General features: G+C 39.5%; 2 protein-coding genes across 3 annotated transcripts in view; one reads left to right on the top strand and one right to left on the bottom strand.

Moving 5' to 3' along the window:
• LOC131692025 (uncharacterized) overlaps window positions 1-6,086 on the top strand; it is a 272,470-nt gene extending 266,384 nt beyond the window's left edge. For both annotated transcript variants that reach the window (XM_058978852.1, XM_058978851.1), the window contains exon 11: window positions 6-6,086. In XM_058978852.1, coding sequence (XP_058834835.1) covers window positions 6-231 — 226 coding nt within the window. In that variant the 3' untranslated portion in view covers window positions 232-6,086. The remainder of the gene's footprint in view (window positions 1-5) is intronic.
• The window catches only part of LOC131692024 (integral membrane protein GPR180-like), a 129,315-nt gene that overhangs the window by 84,833 nt on the left and 28,314 nt on the right, over window positions 1-16,168 (bottom strand). The window lies entirely within an intron of this gene.

The following is a 16,168-nucleotide window of genomic DNA, read 5'->3' as shown; positions in this document are numbered from 1 at the left end:
TTCAGCATCAAACGCTCGATCCGGCTGCCGGAAGGCGAATGGTTCATCACTGCTCGGGCCAAGAACACCGAGGGTTGGTCCTACACGGAAACCACTCCGATGCAGTTCGTAATCCCCAGCGAGGTCTCGCTGGAAACGCAGGGTCTCAGCGAGAGTGGCTCCAGTCCGGTCCAGTCGCTCAGTTTAGGGTTCTGCTTGCTACTGGTCGCCCTGCTCTGCAGGTTGTTCTAGGTCGGAATCGTGCGTCGTAGTGTAACTATTTAAATAGTTTTATGTGAAAAAAAACGAAATCTGGTCGCTTTACCCTCCCATCCCTATTTGATTGGAATTTGTATACATGTTTGGAATGATTGTGCCTCATCCGGGGCATCGGTTGTCGACCAAAGAGAGGGACAAAAGATAGATCTGCTGAATCGGTCGAATTCGGCGATGAATGCTTCGCCGCCGCGTTGCTACCTGTGTATAGTTTTAAATTTTCACAAAGTGGGTTGTTGCATTCTCACAATACTTTTTCTGTTATAATTTATAGAGTATACACGATGCGTCGCCGTTGTTTGTTGCCATAGCTTCGTTGACATTTCTCTGACAAACACATGATTAGGGTTCAAAAGCCAAATGTCAAAACTCAGAAATTCTGGAGAAACCGTTTTTACCCAAGCACGGTGCATAGCGAAACTTTTTCCTTTATTTGCTATAAATGCTTGGCGATTGACGGTCCGGAATTTTCCCCCACAGTAAATTTTGACAGTTGGCTTTTGAGCCCTAATCATATGTTTGTCGAGATTTGAACTCACTGTTGTCCGCAGAATAGAAATTCCCCGTGAATTTTTTTTCTCGTGTTTTATTGAAAGTCGCCTAATTTCTGTGAATTTTTAAACTGGTGAACTTACTTTTCAACTCTCAATGATTTCTAGCCTTTCATGAATAAAAATTCAATTAGTCGCTTGTTCGCCATGGCGAGCCGAACGTCAATACCTTTTTTCAAGATCCTTAAAATTTGTTGCAATTAAAAAAAGAACAATAGGACCTAGGTCAGTCTATAGCCACTTTTCAACTTTCGTACTTTCTTGATTATTTCATCTATAGTCCTGTAAATTCTAGGTTCTAACCGATAGTGCAAATGAAACTAGTATATAGAAAAAGAATTTTTACAAGAAAGGTCTAATGCACAACAAATACTCTGGACAAAGTCTTTCTATAACAAGGAGTTGTTAGTGGTGGTGAATACTTACGCTTGGTATAACGTAATCATTCCCATATGTTAAAGGATCTTATATTGCTAATCATTGTGTAATCTACACAGTTGAAATAAATGGTTCTTTTAATTTAAATTTAGGTACTTTTGAGTTTGATGTCTCAATTGCACTTATTAATGTTTTCGAAAACTAAACGAGAGTTTCGTCTCCATCAAACTATTCCGATCAATAAGGTGCTATTGAGTTATTGTAGCTATACTCAAAATTAGATAAAATTTACTTAAATGCGACTATACTTAACCCAAAGTTGAGTATAAAAACCTGTTTAGACGTGGATCAATGATGGAAGCTACCTTCAACGCGATTTACCTAAATTTATCTTATTCAAAGATACCCTAAAGTTAAGTCAAAAGAACTTGGGTAATTTTTCCTATGCGTGCAATTCATGGCGTTGTTGTTATACAGGAAACACTCGAGCGCAAACGAATCCATAATAAACGTAAAAACGATTTTTACTCGCATTGTGTGGTGCATTGCTGTTAAGTCACCATGTAGATTTTAGAAAAGATTGGCAACTATTAGACCTGAAAACAACGCAATTTTCGTTTCGACACATTAAAGAACCTTCTTATGAGGACTTTGTACTCTCTGAACATATTACACGCTCGTTCAAAATTCGTATTATGAACTCCATTTTAGGGTACTTTTGAATGAGCATGTAGGTTCAATATTTTGTAATAATTCGCGCAAATAACATAGCGACATAGGAAATTTTGATCAAATCAAATATTACAGAAGCTATGGCAATTGGGTACTTGTGTTAATGTATAGACTAAATGCTCTACAAAATTATTCACAGTAACTACAATCACAGATGTAGCCACGAATAAGCAAGCAAGTAAAACAAACAATAACATATTATAGATACAAAATAGTCATCCTTTTGAAGCTATAGTCAGTACTGCATTAGTTAGGCGTAAAGGAAATCCAGAAAACTGACGACTCATATTTCTAAATCATGTAAGTAAATCGAAAGGAATTCGAAGATTTCAGTGTTTTCATAACTGTGAGAAGCACTCTCGGTGTGACATATAAAATAGGCTTTTTACGGTGCCGGTGGTTCAGCGGCAAGCGTGTCTGCTTCTATTCCTGTGCGTTTGCGTTTAATCGAACATTAAATACGCTGAATCCTTCTGGAGAAGACTCACCATCTCTATCGTTTGTTTACCATTTCACTGTCAATGGCATTCTAATCGACCACGAGACTTGTCAAAAGTAGAGCACTCTAGTTAGAGTGTGGCCACGAGGAAGAAGAAGACACATGACGTATCCAAACGAGCATGAAATTTGACGTATTTCTATTGTTAAGATGTCAAATTTCATACTCGTTTGGATACGTCATGTGTCTTCTTCCTCATGGCCACACTCTAACTAGAGTGCTCTAGTTAAAAGCGGCCATTACATGTTCAATATTCTTGTCAATACTAGAGAGTATTGGCAAAAGTATTGCATGTGTGATGACAGTATTGACCTATTGACGATGTGAATTTCAAATGGTATTGACATATTGAAGCAATATCACACAGTATTGTATTGACAAAAATATTGCACGTGTAAGGGCAGCTAAAAGCAGGAAGAAAATCGCTTCGAATCCTTCTTGAACGAGGGCCATTGACAGATCTGGGGTTCGATTGGAATGACACTGACAGTTAAAGGGTAAACAAACGATATCCAGAAGATTTATGAAGATGAATATCCAGAGATTTAGCGTCGTTATCCAACATGATAACCATGTCGCCTTAAAAACAATGGCCTGAAAACCGTGGAAAATTAGATAGTTCATGTCGGCAACCATAAACGATGCTTCTGGACGCCACGTCAAAAACTGACCTGCTGAGCAGTTTTAACCCTTTAGAGATCTAAATTTAGTATCATTATCAGCTCGATTCATACAATACATTGCCATACACTTCTAACCGTCAAAGTAAACTTCACTTTTTTGACTGTTTACATGGGATTAGAGTTTTTGTCGATTGTTTGTTTTTGTCGGTTAGCTCGAAGCAAATGCAAGCCCACGCAAACAGCACTAACGGTTATCCAAGGATGTACACAAGAGTTTATTTGCAGCGTCACGTGCTCCACGAGCCTCTTATCTCAAAAGGATGACTAAAGCGAAGCATCGATAGCGAAGGCGACGTCTGGGAAATATGTTATAAAAATCAGTCTGACTACAGGAACATGCCTTGTAAATCGTCACCGAAAACACACTTAAAACTCGTTAGTATAAATGTTACCAATGATCCGATTTTAAATCGCTTAAATACTACAACTAGTGCTGGTCTTATGAACCAATTTCTGTACGAATACACCAAGTTTTTTTTCGAAATGTTTATAATTTGATATTACTTGCTACTTTGGTCTTCAGAAATTCAGGTTTGAGCTTTAGGGCTGTTAATTCTCTACGCAAACCTAGAAAAGTGTCCCTAACTACAACATCAATACCACTATTCCAATTAACTTCTGAGTTTTGCCCTTTTCTATCCGAAATCTTAAGCATAATGTGAATTGATCCGTGCTTTCTTATTCCGTTTGGGAACCTGGAATTTGACCTATACAAAATAATAAGTAGTAATCTCAGTTATCCTTTAATTCAACTAACCGTACTACTATTATATATAAGCTCCTTTTAAATGATTTCAGTGTAAACAATCTGAATATTACTACTGAATTTTGTCCTCTATTAATTCAAACGTTGCAAATCAAGGTGGTTTTCGCTTGGGATGCATCAAGCCAAACTACTGTCAGTTTCAACTAACAACTGACTACTCAGGTTCCAATTCACAAAAAAAGAAATCAATTTCTTCTTCAAATTGTGGGAAAACAATTTTTGTTAGGATGCAACGAAAGTTTCCGCCAAAAAGTTAATATGTATGACAGGCCGTCTTATTGTTTGACAACACTTCCATGAGTGCTTCCTTCACTGGGCGAGAAAGCACACAGAAAGATGAAAAAATACCCAAAGAATAGGGTATTTTAACTTAAATTCAGTTCTGCATCTCATTTCTAGAAATTTTATGCAACACGTCATATCCAACGATGAGACTCTCTTTGTTTACATTCTCTTTCGATTTTTACGTCACTATAGCACTTTTTACTAATTTTACGGTACAGATCGAAAGACGGTGGATTTGACCAGCAAACAGTTATATGGTCGGTGTTAAGTCAGATCGGACTAAGTCGCAAAACATCGAAAAATGAGATAATGATAGTACTGGATAAAGAATTTCGTCAGCTACATTAAACTTTTGCCAGATTTTAAATATGCAACAATAAACAGGAATTATGGCAAAAATAATTTGCCAATTATAATATAAAGGATGCTGCGATTCAAACTTTAAACTCGCTTTTCTCGAAATCAATATTTTGTCACTTAGTCCGGTCTGACTTAACGCCGACCATATAAACAAATGTTGAAGCTACTGAATTATTAACAGAAGGGGTAAACAAAAAGTCTCTTCTTGTTAAATAAGTTTGTTTGAAAAAACAAAAAAACCTCGAGATTTGCACTTTTTAGTGTTGTCTAAAACGAAACGAGACATTCAACTTTAATTACTAATAGCCATAACACTGTCAGTATCGGTTGTATAGGTGATGTACGAGTATCGTAAGAGACATCAGAGAGCAGTGGACATGTAGAATCGGTTACAAACTCCTGAATATAAATCAGTGCTCCCAAACCTGATCCAGAACCTTTCACGTATGTACAAATAACATTAAAGTTCGACATAGTCTGACCAAAAGGAATCCCGACGTGAGTATCTGAAACTATTTTCTCCACTGGGTTCTTGCGTTGACATTTTACAATTTACGCCGAATTGAGAGTAACACCCCATAAGCGTTATATGTAAACTGAACAACTATTGACTAAATAAGGGATGTATACATATTGCGATAAAGACGATTACTGCCGCCATTGCGATGTATTAAAAGCAGTAACTGGACACACTGTGCGCTAACTGCTAATACGTTTAATAGAGTTATTTTCATTTATTGGTTCATAAGAACAGCTATAGTATCTGCTCTAGGAAATTTAAAACCCAGCCGAGTAAAACAAATTAAAAAAACAAATTCCATCTCTGCATTATGATTTCGTTTAAGTTTACTGTTTATATTGGTTTTCCTAAATTTTTGCTGTCGGTTTCAAAACCAAGTAAAAGAAAAGGCAGCTTTGAAATTCTTTGTTTAATACCTTAATTGTACATTTTGAAGAATGCTAAGTTGTATTGATATAGTTTATAAAACAATTTCCAACTTTGTGTAAAATAATGAGAAAAAAACAATCTATAATATTATATAACACTATAGAACTCGTAATAAATATTAGTGTTATTAAACAATCAATAGATACTACTTAAAAGTGTAAGATCTTCAAGAAGCGGGAGATAAAACTACGGATAAAGCGATACGCTAGCAAAACAATATTATTTTATGTTAGAACAGGTAGCCTTAAATTGTATAGAAATCAGGAAAGCAACAAACCCGCAATAGATAACCAAAAGAAAAACAAAACAGTTACATAGTCCAGCAAAAAATGTGTAAGCCATAGTATATTTATATAGAACACTAACCAACTCTCTTAATCTGTAATTCAATCAACCGAAATTTACCAAAAAAAAATTATGATGCACAGATAGTACGTATTGTTATGATTCATGAAGGATAACTGCGATAACGCTGCGGAACATAATCAAAAAATTTCGATTACTAGAATTCAATGAGTCCTTACCGAGAAGTGTCGATGGAAAGGTTGAATAAAATCGTTAGAATCAGTCGGATAATTTCTGTAGGAGTGAAAATACAAATAAAGATATAAGAAAAGCGAAATTTAAACCATGTGTTTTGTATTCCACGAATCGCAAATATTTATTTTCGGTACTATACAATTTTTTATGACAAATATGTTAACTCTGCAGAGGGATCTGTTTCAAAATATCGGTCTGCAAGATAACGTTTAATTATATTAATTTTCCTTCTAGATAAATCGTCGAGATAACCTCTTCGTGTGGGAATGAGGTAGGGCTATCATCATAATAATTCTAGAAGTTAAAGTTTTATTAGCGACATTCTGATTGGTTTCCATTATTCACGCGTAATAAGACTATGGTCTAAGACATGTCTGTATTTGGTTTGCTTTTAAACCTTTATCTATAAAAGAATGAACAGCGAGCTAGTAGCTAATAGTTTTAGACTTGGTGAACTGCTTCAAATGGGGCGATTTGTAATTATTGGTGATCGGAAAATTCAGCAAAACTCCATAGTTTACAGGAAAGCAAGGAGCCTTGATATGTGTTAGAGAATAGTAGGCAAACGACATAAAGGTCGAAACCAATTTTCAGAATAAACAAGAGAGGAAATGCGATTAACTTGCTCGGATTTACTGCCATTCTCGCTTTGATTTACTGTTGTTAATAGGGTTTCATACATTTACCATCTGTTCAAGTCGACGAAAGTCGCACCACTTAGCAGTTATTGATTTCAAAGTGGCCTAGATTTCGAAATAAAAAAATACGAAAAATATCTTCTGTGAGGTGAGTCTTGCCATTCCGAAGCAATTAAAAACAATAAACATGTTTTTTGATCAGCACAAATCAATCATCTGAGAATAAGATCATCAGTTTGAGCATTCAATTTCAGTTTGAAGATTTTTTCGATTTTTTAAAAAAAAATATTCGAGTACCGGTACTTTACCGGTACAACCGGTACTGAGGGCTTCAGTACCGTAGTACCGGTTCTCGCCAAAAAGGGTCGGTACTGCGAACCCTAATTACAGCATTGCAAGAGTGTATTGATTTTTGTCGGAAAGGGATTACATCTAAAGCAAAATAATAGAATCGTGTATTTAAAAGGACCAGTCAACCTTGCGTTTCTCCTATTATCCTCGCTTACTTTTCTTCACATACCGGTTATTGGAAACATGGCATCATTTTCGATACCGTCTTACCTGCGACGTCTCACGTTCGAATTTAGATGAGTGAAAAACTTTTTTAATAAAGTGAGTAAAGTGTCAGCAAAATGTGTTTGCAATAACCAACGATGGAGCTGGCGTCTGGAGGAAAACAGAAAGTGTGGATATGCAAAAGATGTGGTAGGTAATGTTAGACATCTCACGGTGTCTCTGATAGAACAATATTTAAACAAAAAAATCGGTATCGCTGAGGTACTCACTAATCGAAAGCTTAGATACTCCTCTTTCATCTGAGACTAAATTTGAAATGTTTTACCGGGGGGTCTAGAATAATAATTGTAAATGATTATTTTTGAAGATTGCGTTTCAATGAATAGCTCTTAAAAATATCTCGCTTTTAGGGGAATGAATCTTTACACATGCAGTATCAGAAGGTGAGACTTGATACGTTAATAAATACCTCCGAAGACACAAATGACCCACATTTAGCCAATTTTGCGTAAATAAAATTTTAACTTTGAATATTTTTACTCGGTACATTTTTTGCGTCTGGTAGAATAATATTACCACAAACAAATCAATATCACTGCTATACTCACTATCCGGAAACTTGCTGCTCTTTTAAACGAGACAAGTTTTGAATTGTTCTTTCGGGCAAATTTATCGGGTCATTCCAGGTAAGATGGCGCAAGGCAAATCGTAAGGACTTGCGTCGAACGATCTCGATTCGGCTGACGCTGTTTTGATAGAATGGTGCCCAGACCACTGATGCATATTCTAATATCGAGCGTACTAGAGAGCAATAGAGAGACTTTAAACAGTGCGAAGTTCTGAAATTTTTGGTTGTACGAAAGATAAATCCAAATGTTCTGGAAGCTTTTGATGATACGTATGAAACATGGTCTCTTAATGTTAACTTTGAGTCAAGAATTACGCCTAGATCCTTAACAGAAGTATCTCTCCGAAGATTATTGCCATAGAGTTCATAATTGAAAATAATTTAGGAATGCTTACGAGTAAAGGATACTACGGAGCACTTAGATGCATTCAAGACCATCTGATTGGATGAGCGCGAGAGGCCTGGAGCTCGCTCATCATAAGACGGAGGTAGTTATCGTCAACAACCGCAAGTCGGCACAACATGCAGTTATTCATGTGGGAGAAGTCGCGATCACTTCACAGCGAAGTCTGAAGTCTCTCGGAGTCATTATAAACGACAAGCTGACCTTCGGCAGCCATGTCGACTATACATGCAAGAGAGCGTCGACTGCTGTTACGGCTCTATCGAGAATGATGTCCAACAGCTCAAAGGTGTGCGCCAGTAGACGTAGGCTACTGGCAGGCGTTGCCGTATCTATCCTCAGGTACGGCGGCCCGTCATGGTCAAGAGCACTGAGGGTAACCAGTTACCTACAGAACCTGGAGAGCACCTACCGCGTGATGTGCCTCAGAGTGATATCTGCCTACCGCACGGTATCACACGATGCATCCTGCGTGATAGCGAGCATGATGCCAGTCGAGCTACGTGGAAATAGGGGAGCCCGCGAGCGAACCAGGGTGACCTCCGTCCCCAGATGGCAGCGCGAGTGGGACAACTCCTCCTGGACCCACCGGCTGATACCTAGCATATCGAGCTGGGTGGGAAGACCCCATGGGGAAGTTCACTTCCACCTGACACAATTCCTGTCAGGCCATGGCTGTTTCCGACAGTACCTCCACAGGTTCATGCACGCGGAGGTCCCAGCCTGCCCGGACTGCCCAGGTGTAGACCAAACTGCCGAACACAAACTGTTCGTATGTCCTCGGTTCGACGTCGAAAGAAGAGCAATGCTTGACGTCTGTGGCTGGGACACAACCCCTGATACCCTTATTCAGCGGATGTGTCAATCGGTGGAGAAGTGGAACGCAGTCTCGGCTGCTACCACCCAGATTGCCTGTAGGCTACAGGTAATCTGGCGAACCGAGCAACAGACGACGGGCACGGCTAACTAGTGATTGGTTAGTTGGAGCGAAAAAGGCCAAGCGCAAAAAAGGGAGTGAATGGTCTGTTCATGCTGAGGCAGGTTTGGCGCAACGACTGGCAACCACGTAAGGGGTAAACCCAGCCACCCCGAAGCAAGACAGAAGAGTGAGTGTATAGGCGTATAAGTGGACTGCCTGATGCCAAGACGGTAGGGTCGTAGCGTAGTATGTTGGAACTTAGCTATCGATGCCTCATGGCGTGGCAGGGGAGTGAAAGGGTGAGCATCCACGTCAGTCTCACGCGGCATGTTAAGGTTGAGCACAAAAGCCAGCCTCACATGGTATGGTAGAGGCTAGCACAAAAGTAAGCCTAGCAAGGAATGAAAAAGGTGAGCACACAAGTCAGCCTCGCATGGTATATCAGAAGTGGGGCATAAGAAAAATGTCCCACATGGGATGCCAGGGGGAGTGACAGAGGTATAATAGAGTGGCACGATTGAGAGTGAATCAGGTTATAGGGTGAGCACCCAAGTCAGCCTCACATGGTATGAGTGAGGCGAGCACAAAAGTAAGCCTAGCAAGGAATGAGTAAGGTGAGCACACAAGTCAGCCTCGCAAGGAACGAAAAAGGTGAGCACAAAAGTCAGCCTTATGTGGAGTGTTTGAGAGTGAATCAAGGTGCGATAGAGATAGCACCCAAGTAAGCCTCATACAGGACGTATGAGCGCGTGAGTGAGAGTGAATGAGTACATTAAGTACAGCCATCCCCCCAGAAGTAATACCGAGAGGTAGTTCCTGGGAGGAACGATGGCGGAGCCCAATGGAGTTTAGTCGGTATTAATGGCAGCGTCACCATTCGAGCCCGACACGCCCCCAGTGCACCCCGTGCGGTAGCTTGGACCCTACCAATAGCACGTGTACTGGGCTAGGACGTAAAGGTCTTCTCCATTGTAAAAAAAAAGACCATCTGATTGTTGCTGTACCAATTGGCGAAGATTTCTAGATCGCATTGAAGAAGTCTTGCATTATCAAGACATTTTACGATGGTGAATAGCTTGAAGTCATCGGCATAGGAAAGGTTGACACATTTTAGTGAAGGGTCGAAATCGTTCATGTATAACAGGAAGATTATGGGTCCCAGGTGGCTGTCCTGTGGAACTCCGGAGGTAGCAGCAAATGGTAGGGAAACAGTATCTCCAATTTTAACGCTCATTTGACGGTCAAATAGGTAAGAATGTAACCAACTAAGAAAAGGTACATTAAAACCCAGCTGTTCGAGTTTGGCAACAGCTACACAGTGGTTGATCTTGTCGAAAGCTGCAGTAAGGTCTGTATAAATCGCGTCAACTTGATGTCTTTGTTGGAGTGCATGAGTTATGTAGGATGTGTATGAAACTAAGTTTGTACTGGTAGATCACTTAGGAATAAATTCATGTTGTTTTCAGCTATTTTGTTACGGCAGTTGTGAGTGACAAACTCCAGGTCGATTGACTCGAATAGTTTGGATGTAGCGCACAAGGCTGCAATTCAGCGATAATTGCGCACGTCGCGTTTACGTCCTTTTTAAAAAGCGGGAAAACAAAGGATCGCTTCTAACAGTTAGGAAAAATTCCTGATTGCAAAGAGTCGTTGAAAAGGCACGATAAAGGTGTAGCGAGACTAGCAGAACATTGTTTTAGAACAATCGCTGGGATCCCATCAGAACCGAAGTTGCATGATTTTTTTAGCTTTCTACATGCAGTAATAACTGCATCAGAAGTAATACGTGGATGTTGACCGATGGGGAGCCCACATGGAACTCCAAGAACAGCAGTAGAGATTTGTGAAGAGTTCAGTTTATCGTATGTAAAAACACTGCTGAATTGCTTACAAAATAAATCGCAATGAATCGGTGGATGAAGCCTCTTTTGCATCACGGATCATGACCGATGGTAAACCCGACTCCTTCCTTTGATTATTTATATAATCCCAAAAGGCCTTTGGATTGGACTTTAGGTGATTTTGAGTTCGTTGTTCGTGGATACGAGAGAGACGTTTGTTTAAACGTTAATGTAATGAATTTTCAGCGGGTGCGTGCGAAATTTCGAGATTTGAGGGGAGCAGGGAGTTTTTAAAACTTTTTGGGTACGTACTGGTCTATAGCGTATAGTAGAACGTTCGATATGACGGTTGCAGATTCGTTGACATCTCTTCCATCGACAACATTGCTCCAGATGATGCTACTCAAGAATTAGTTCATGGCGAGGAAATTTGCATTTTTGTAATCATAATAGATAGACTCAGATATATCTCGACAGGTTGAAGATGGTGGCATTTCTTTACAAGCGGAGACGGTGCTTCAGAAATGGAACAGTCATTAATTAAGTCTAAACTAATGAAGCATAGGTCAAGTACACGGCCGTTACTGTTAACGATGTTGTTAATTTATCCTAGACCAGCGGTGTTGTAACCATCCAGCAGTTCTGATGCTAGGTGACTAACGGTGGAGAATGTGTTGTCAGGGAAGACGTACTTAGCGGGACAGGAGACCCATGTAATACCTGGGAAGTTGAAATCGCCAAGTATAACCACATTATCACTAACCGAAAATCCCGGGTAATACCAGTACCGAAAATCCCGGGAATACCGACCCATTTTTGGTACCGTGATACCGGTACTGAACAAAAGCCAGTACCGGTATTTTCGGTACCATGCAATTTTTTTTCATGAAAAATATGAGGACTCTCTAGGGTCCCACTGTTTCAAAATATCGGTCTGCAAGATGACTTTTAATTATACTAATTACCTTCTATGAGTTTAAGATTACTAGCTCCCGTTGTACTGAACGGTATGTTTAAATTCCTGCATTATTTTGTCGAAATTAAATTATAACGAACTTGTACTAAATTTCAAAATATTCACATATAGCCGTAGAGACGTAAAAATCTGCTATTTTTTATTAGCGACATTCTGATAGGATTCCATTATTAACTGGGTTGTGCGTAATAAGACTATGGTCTAAGTCATGTCTTTGGTTTGTTCTTAAACCTTTATTTATAAAAGAACGAACAGCGATTTAGTAGCTAACAATTTTAGACTTTGTGAACTACTCCAAATGGGCGATTTTACATTTACATTTATTTATATATATATATATATATATATATATATATATATATATATATATATATATATATATATATATATATATATATATATATATATATATATATATATATATATATATATATATATATATATATATATATATATATATATATATATATATATATATATATATATATATATATATATATATATATATATATATATATATATATATATATATATATATATATATATATATATATATATATTGTCTTCGAATTGATAATTTTCGTACAGACTGAAATACTATACTAACTTAAACCTATTTTCAATTTGAACATTTCTCTACTTAAATTAAAGTCAAAATGATGAAAAACGCTATTGAAGAGCTGACAGCAAACATCTACCGAATTATTCTGGCCGTACTGCGTGCGATGAGTAGAGCGCCGAAAGAAGTGCATTCTCCGCAGAGACCTACCAGAAACGTTGAAGTCCAGCTTAGTGAGAATCAGAGGGCAGTCAATGTTGTCAGCGAGAAGATCGAACACAAAAAGTCGCTGCAGAAAAACTCTCCTGTTTCGTAGCGTAGGCAGGTTTATAAGAGCACAACGATGCTCATACGGTGGTAGTTCAAATCGATTTAGCCAGGGAAGCCGTCGAAGGGCATACCAGACGAAGCTCTTTGGCACCCGTTCTATGCGATTAATGTGTACGTTGTGATACGGGGCCCAAACGATAACTCCATACTCTAGAATGCTGCGTACCAGACTGATGTACAGTGCCTTAAGGCAGTAGACGTCGTTGAAATCTTGGGTGTTTCGTTTGATGAGTCCTAGTACTGCATAGGCTTTAGCAGTTACTGCATTGAAGTGTTCGACGAAACGTAGCTTACGGTCAAGTATAACACCAAGGTCCTACACACCAAAAAAATCTGAACTTTATCGTTGACGTAATTGCAAACATGACACAATTCAACAAACCGTAATTTACGAAATGACGGAACATTACCGTGTTCCGTTTAATTTTACATGAAACATATACTTTACATGCGCAATGACATAAAATTACACTTCCTACTATTCAGAACAAACGCTGTATGTGGAGTAAAATTACACGATTTACGAAATTAAACGTCATGTAAAATTAAAATCAAACGTAAAACTAAGTCATTTTTGATGCTCGTATATGTCAGGGTCAGGAGACGTAAATTTACACTATTTTTTCTAGGTGTGTAGATTGATGAAACTCGTTCTACTGGGGCAGCGCTCACTGCATACTCAAACGTAATTGGCGAGAGTATTCGTGTGAATTCGTGTTTCGATCACACCAACCCATGATCCTATCTATGTCCATCTGAAGTGCACAACAATCTACCAGAGTTGTTATGATGCGATAAATTTTCAGATCATCTGCGTACATCACCTTACACGATGTCAATTCGCTGCAAATATCATTCACAAAGAGCACAAAGAGAAGAGGTCCAAGGTACACCCGATATGATGTCGAATGGGTCTGAAAGTACAGTTCCAAGTCGCACAGATGCACTGCGGTTTGTAAGGTACGAGAAGATCCAATTGGTCAGCCAGTCCGGAAATCCGATTCGCCTCAACTTTTCAACAGCTAGCTGATGAGGAAGGCGATCGAAGGCTTTGGAGAAATCTACATACACTGCTTCAATTTGTTGTCGTTTCTCTAATTTATCAATCAGCGTTGACACATAGCTCATTAGGTTCGTCGTTGTTGAGCGCTTTCTAACAAACCCATGCTGATCTGTAGTGATGATCTGTTTTACTGCAGGGTAGAGAATATCTAACAGCATACTTTTAAAAACTTTCGGAAGGCAGCTCAGGATTGAAATTCTCCTGTAATTTATGACGTCATGGACGTTACCGGCTTTATGAATTGGTGTTATTAAAGCCTTCTTCCACTTGGCGGGAAAAATACTTTCACCGAGAGAGCGATTGAAAAGCATGGATATCGGTACAGCTAATGATGAAGAGCATTCCTTAACGAAACACGGTTGTATTCCGTCCGATTCTGGTCCCTTTGAACCGTCAACACCACGTAGATTGGTGTACACTTCGCGTTCGGTGAAAGATGCTACAGGCAAATTCAAGGAGAACGTCGGCAGACTACTCAGGTACGATTCAGACAAAGGTGGTGGGTTATTACTTAGCACGCTTTGAAAGAAAGACGAGAATAGATTTGCTGACTCCGCAGGTGTCGTTGAGGTCCTGTCACGGTAGTTCGCGTTTTCAGGAAATCCACGGGTGAATGTTTTGTTCCGCAAATAAGCCCAAAATGGCTTCGGCTCGTCCTTCATGTTACTCTCAAGTCGCGAAACGTATGATCGAAAGCAAGATGGATTCAATGATTGAAATTGTCGCTCAAAATCTCGCACAAACGATTTATCATCTTCACCTCTTGTCCGGAAAAATCGTTTACGAGCCTTCCTTAACCGATTTCGCAGATTGCGCAGCTCATCGTTCCACCAGGGGCGTTTATTTGTGCAACGGCGCTTTCGCCTTCTCAGAGGCACGTGTTGTTGAAAAATTAAGCCCAATTCATGATAAAACCTGTCCACAGCCTCGTCGAGAGTACCCAGTGATAATATTTCAATCCAATTGATGTTTGAGATTCTCGCATTTCGCTCGTCGTAATCGCATTGATTAAAATCATACCACACATCTACATCGTCAATCACTGGTGAACCGTACAGAGTCTCAATGGTCAATACAAACGGATGATGATGACGATCCAATTTCATTAGCGGTACGGGTGGTTCTATGATTTCAAAATCACTGGCACTACTTACAAAGGCTAAATCAAGTAATCTTTTATTGTCATTCGTCAGGTAGTTTACTTGTTGTAAACCAGAAGCGATCATAGTTTCGACTAACAACAGCTCGTGATCAGAGGATGCATTACTAGGGATAAAGCATCCGATTTCGTCATCAAAGCTCCAGCGTACTTAACGATAGATACGGTCCCACATGTGACTTGAACGGCAATCTGCTCTAGAGACTGAGCCCTATCGATAGCTACAATATTGCTTCGATTGTTTTTCTTTATATCTATCAAAACACCACCACCACGGCTGTGCCGGCTTGTGGAAGAATTTCGATCACAACGATATATTGCATACTCATCGGTCAGCTCAGTATTAAGTATATTGTCGTTGAGCCATGTTTCAGTAAACACCACAACGTCATAATCAGTAATCGAAAGTGCTCCAAAGAGTTGCCGGGTCTTGGAGCGGAACCCTCTCGTGTTCTGATAAAAGATCGTGAATGGACGTTTAGTTTCGTTGTGTAAGTTGTTAGTTTTCGGGCCGAGATCGGAGCTTTGTGGTGTGAATAAGGTGTTTAGAGTCGGACTAGTGTTAATGATAGGTGACAAACAGGCAGTGAGCGCGGTTGTCGGTTGTGATTCATCCCAGTTGCTACGATTGAAACTGAAAAGCCGATCTGGTGTGGAAGTCAAATTCGCGGAAGATGATCCCCTTCTGCCGGGTGGACTTTAACAGTGATACGGATTTTAGCATACCAACTCCAACTTTGAACGACACGAAGGAAAGTTCGTCAAGATTTTTGCCCTTGGGAACTAATTTTCGAACGTCAACAGTTTCGCTGGTGTTCAGGTTTCGCTGCACCAAACCGCGTATGTCATACTCTGTAGCATTTGGATTGAAGCCGGATAGGTAAAGCCAAAATAAATCTTCGTGCGTTTTCCATACAGCCAGTGGTATTACTACGTTAGGATCGATATCTTTTATACCTTCAGTGACGTTTGAAACAGACTGATCAGAATCGCCATCAATCCTGGGACGTTTACTATCCTTTCGGCCAGCTCGATCTTGAAGTACACTTGGAATGTGTTGCAAAATTTTGTTGATTTTTGCGCTGTTTTGTTCCATTTCTTGTCTTAGCTCCATTAGTGCTTTGTTTTGTTCAGCACT

Source organism: Topomyia yanbarensis, chromosome 3, assembly GCF_030247195.1.
Source record: "Topomyia yanbarensis strain Yona2022 chromosome 3, ASM3024719v1, whole genome shotgun sequence".
Taxonomy (NCBI): Eukaryota; Metazoa; Arthropoda; class Insecta; order Diptera; family Culicidae; genus Topomyia; species Topomyia yanbarensis.
Note: the sequence above shows the minus strand (reverse complement) of the source record. Positions and strands in the feature narration are given on the sequence as shown.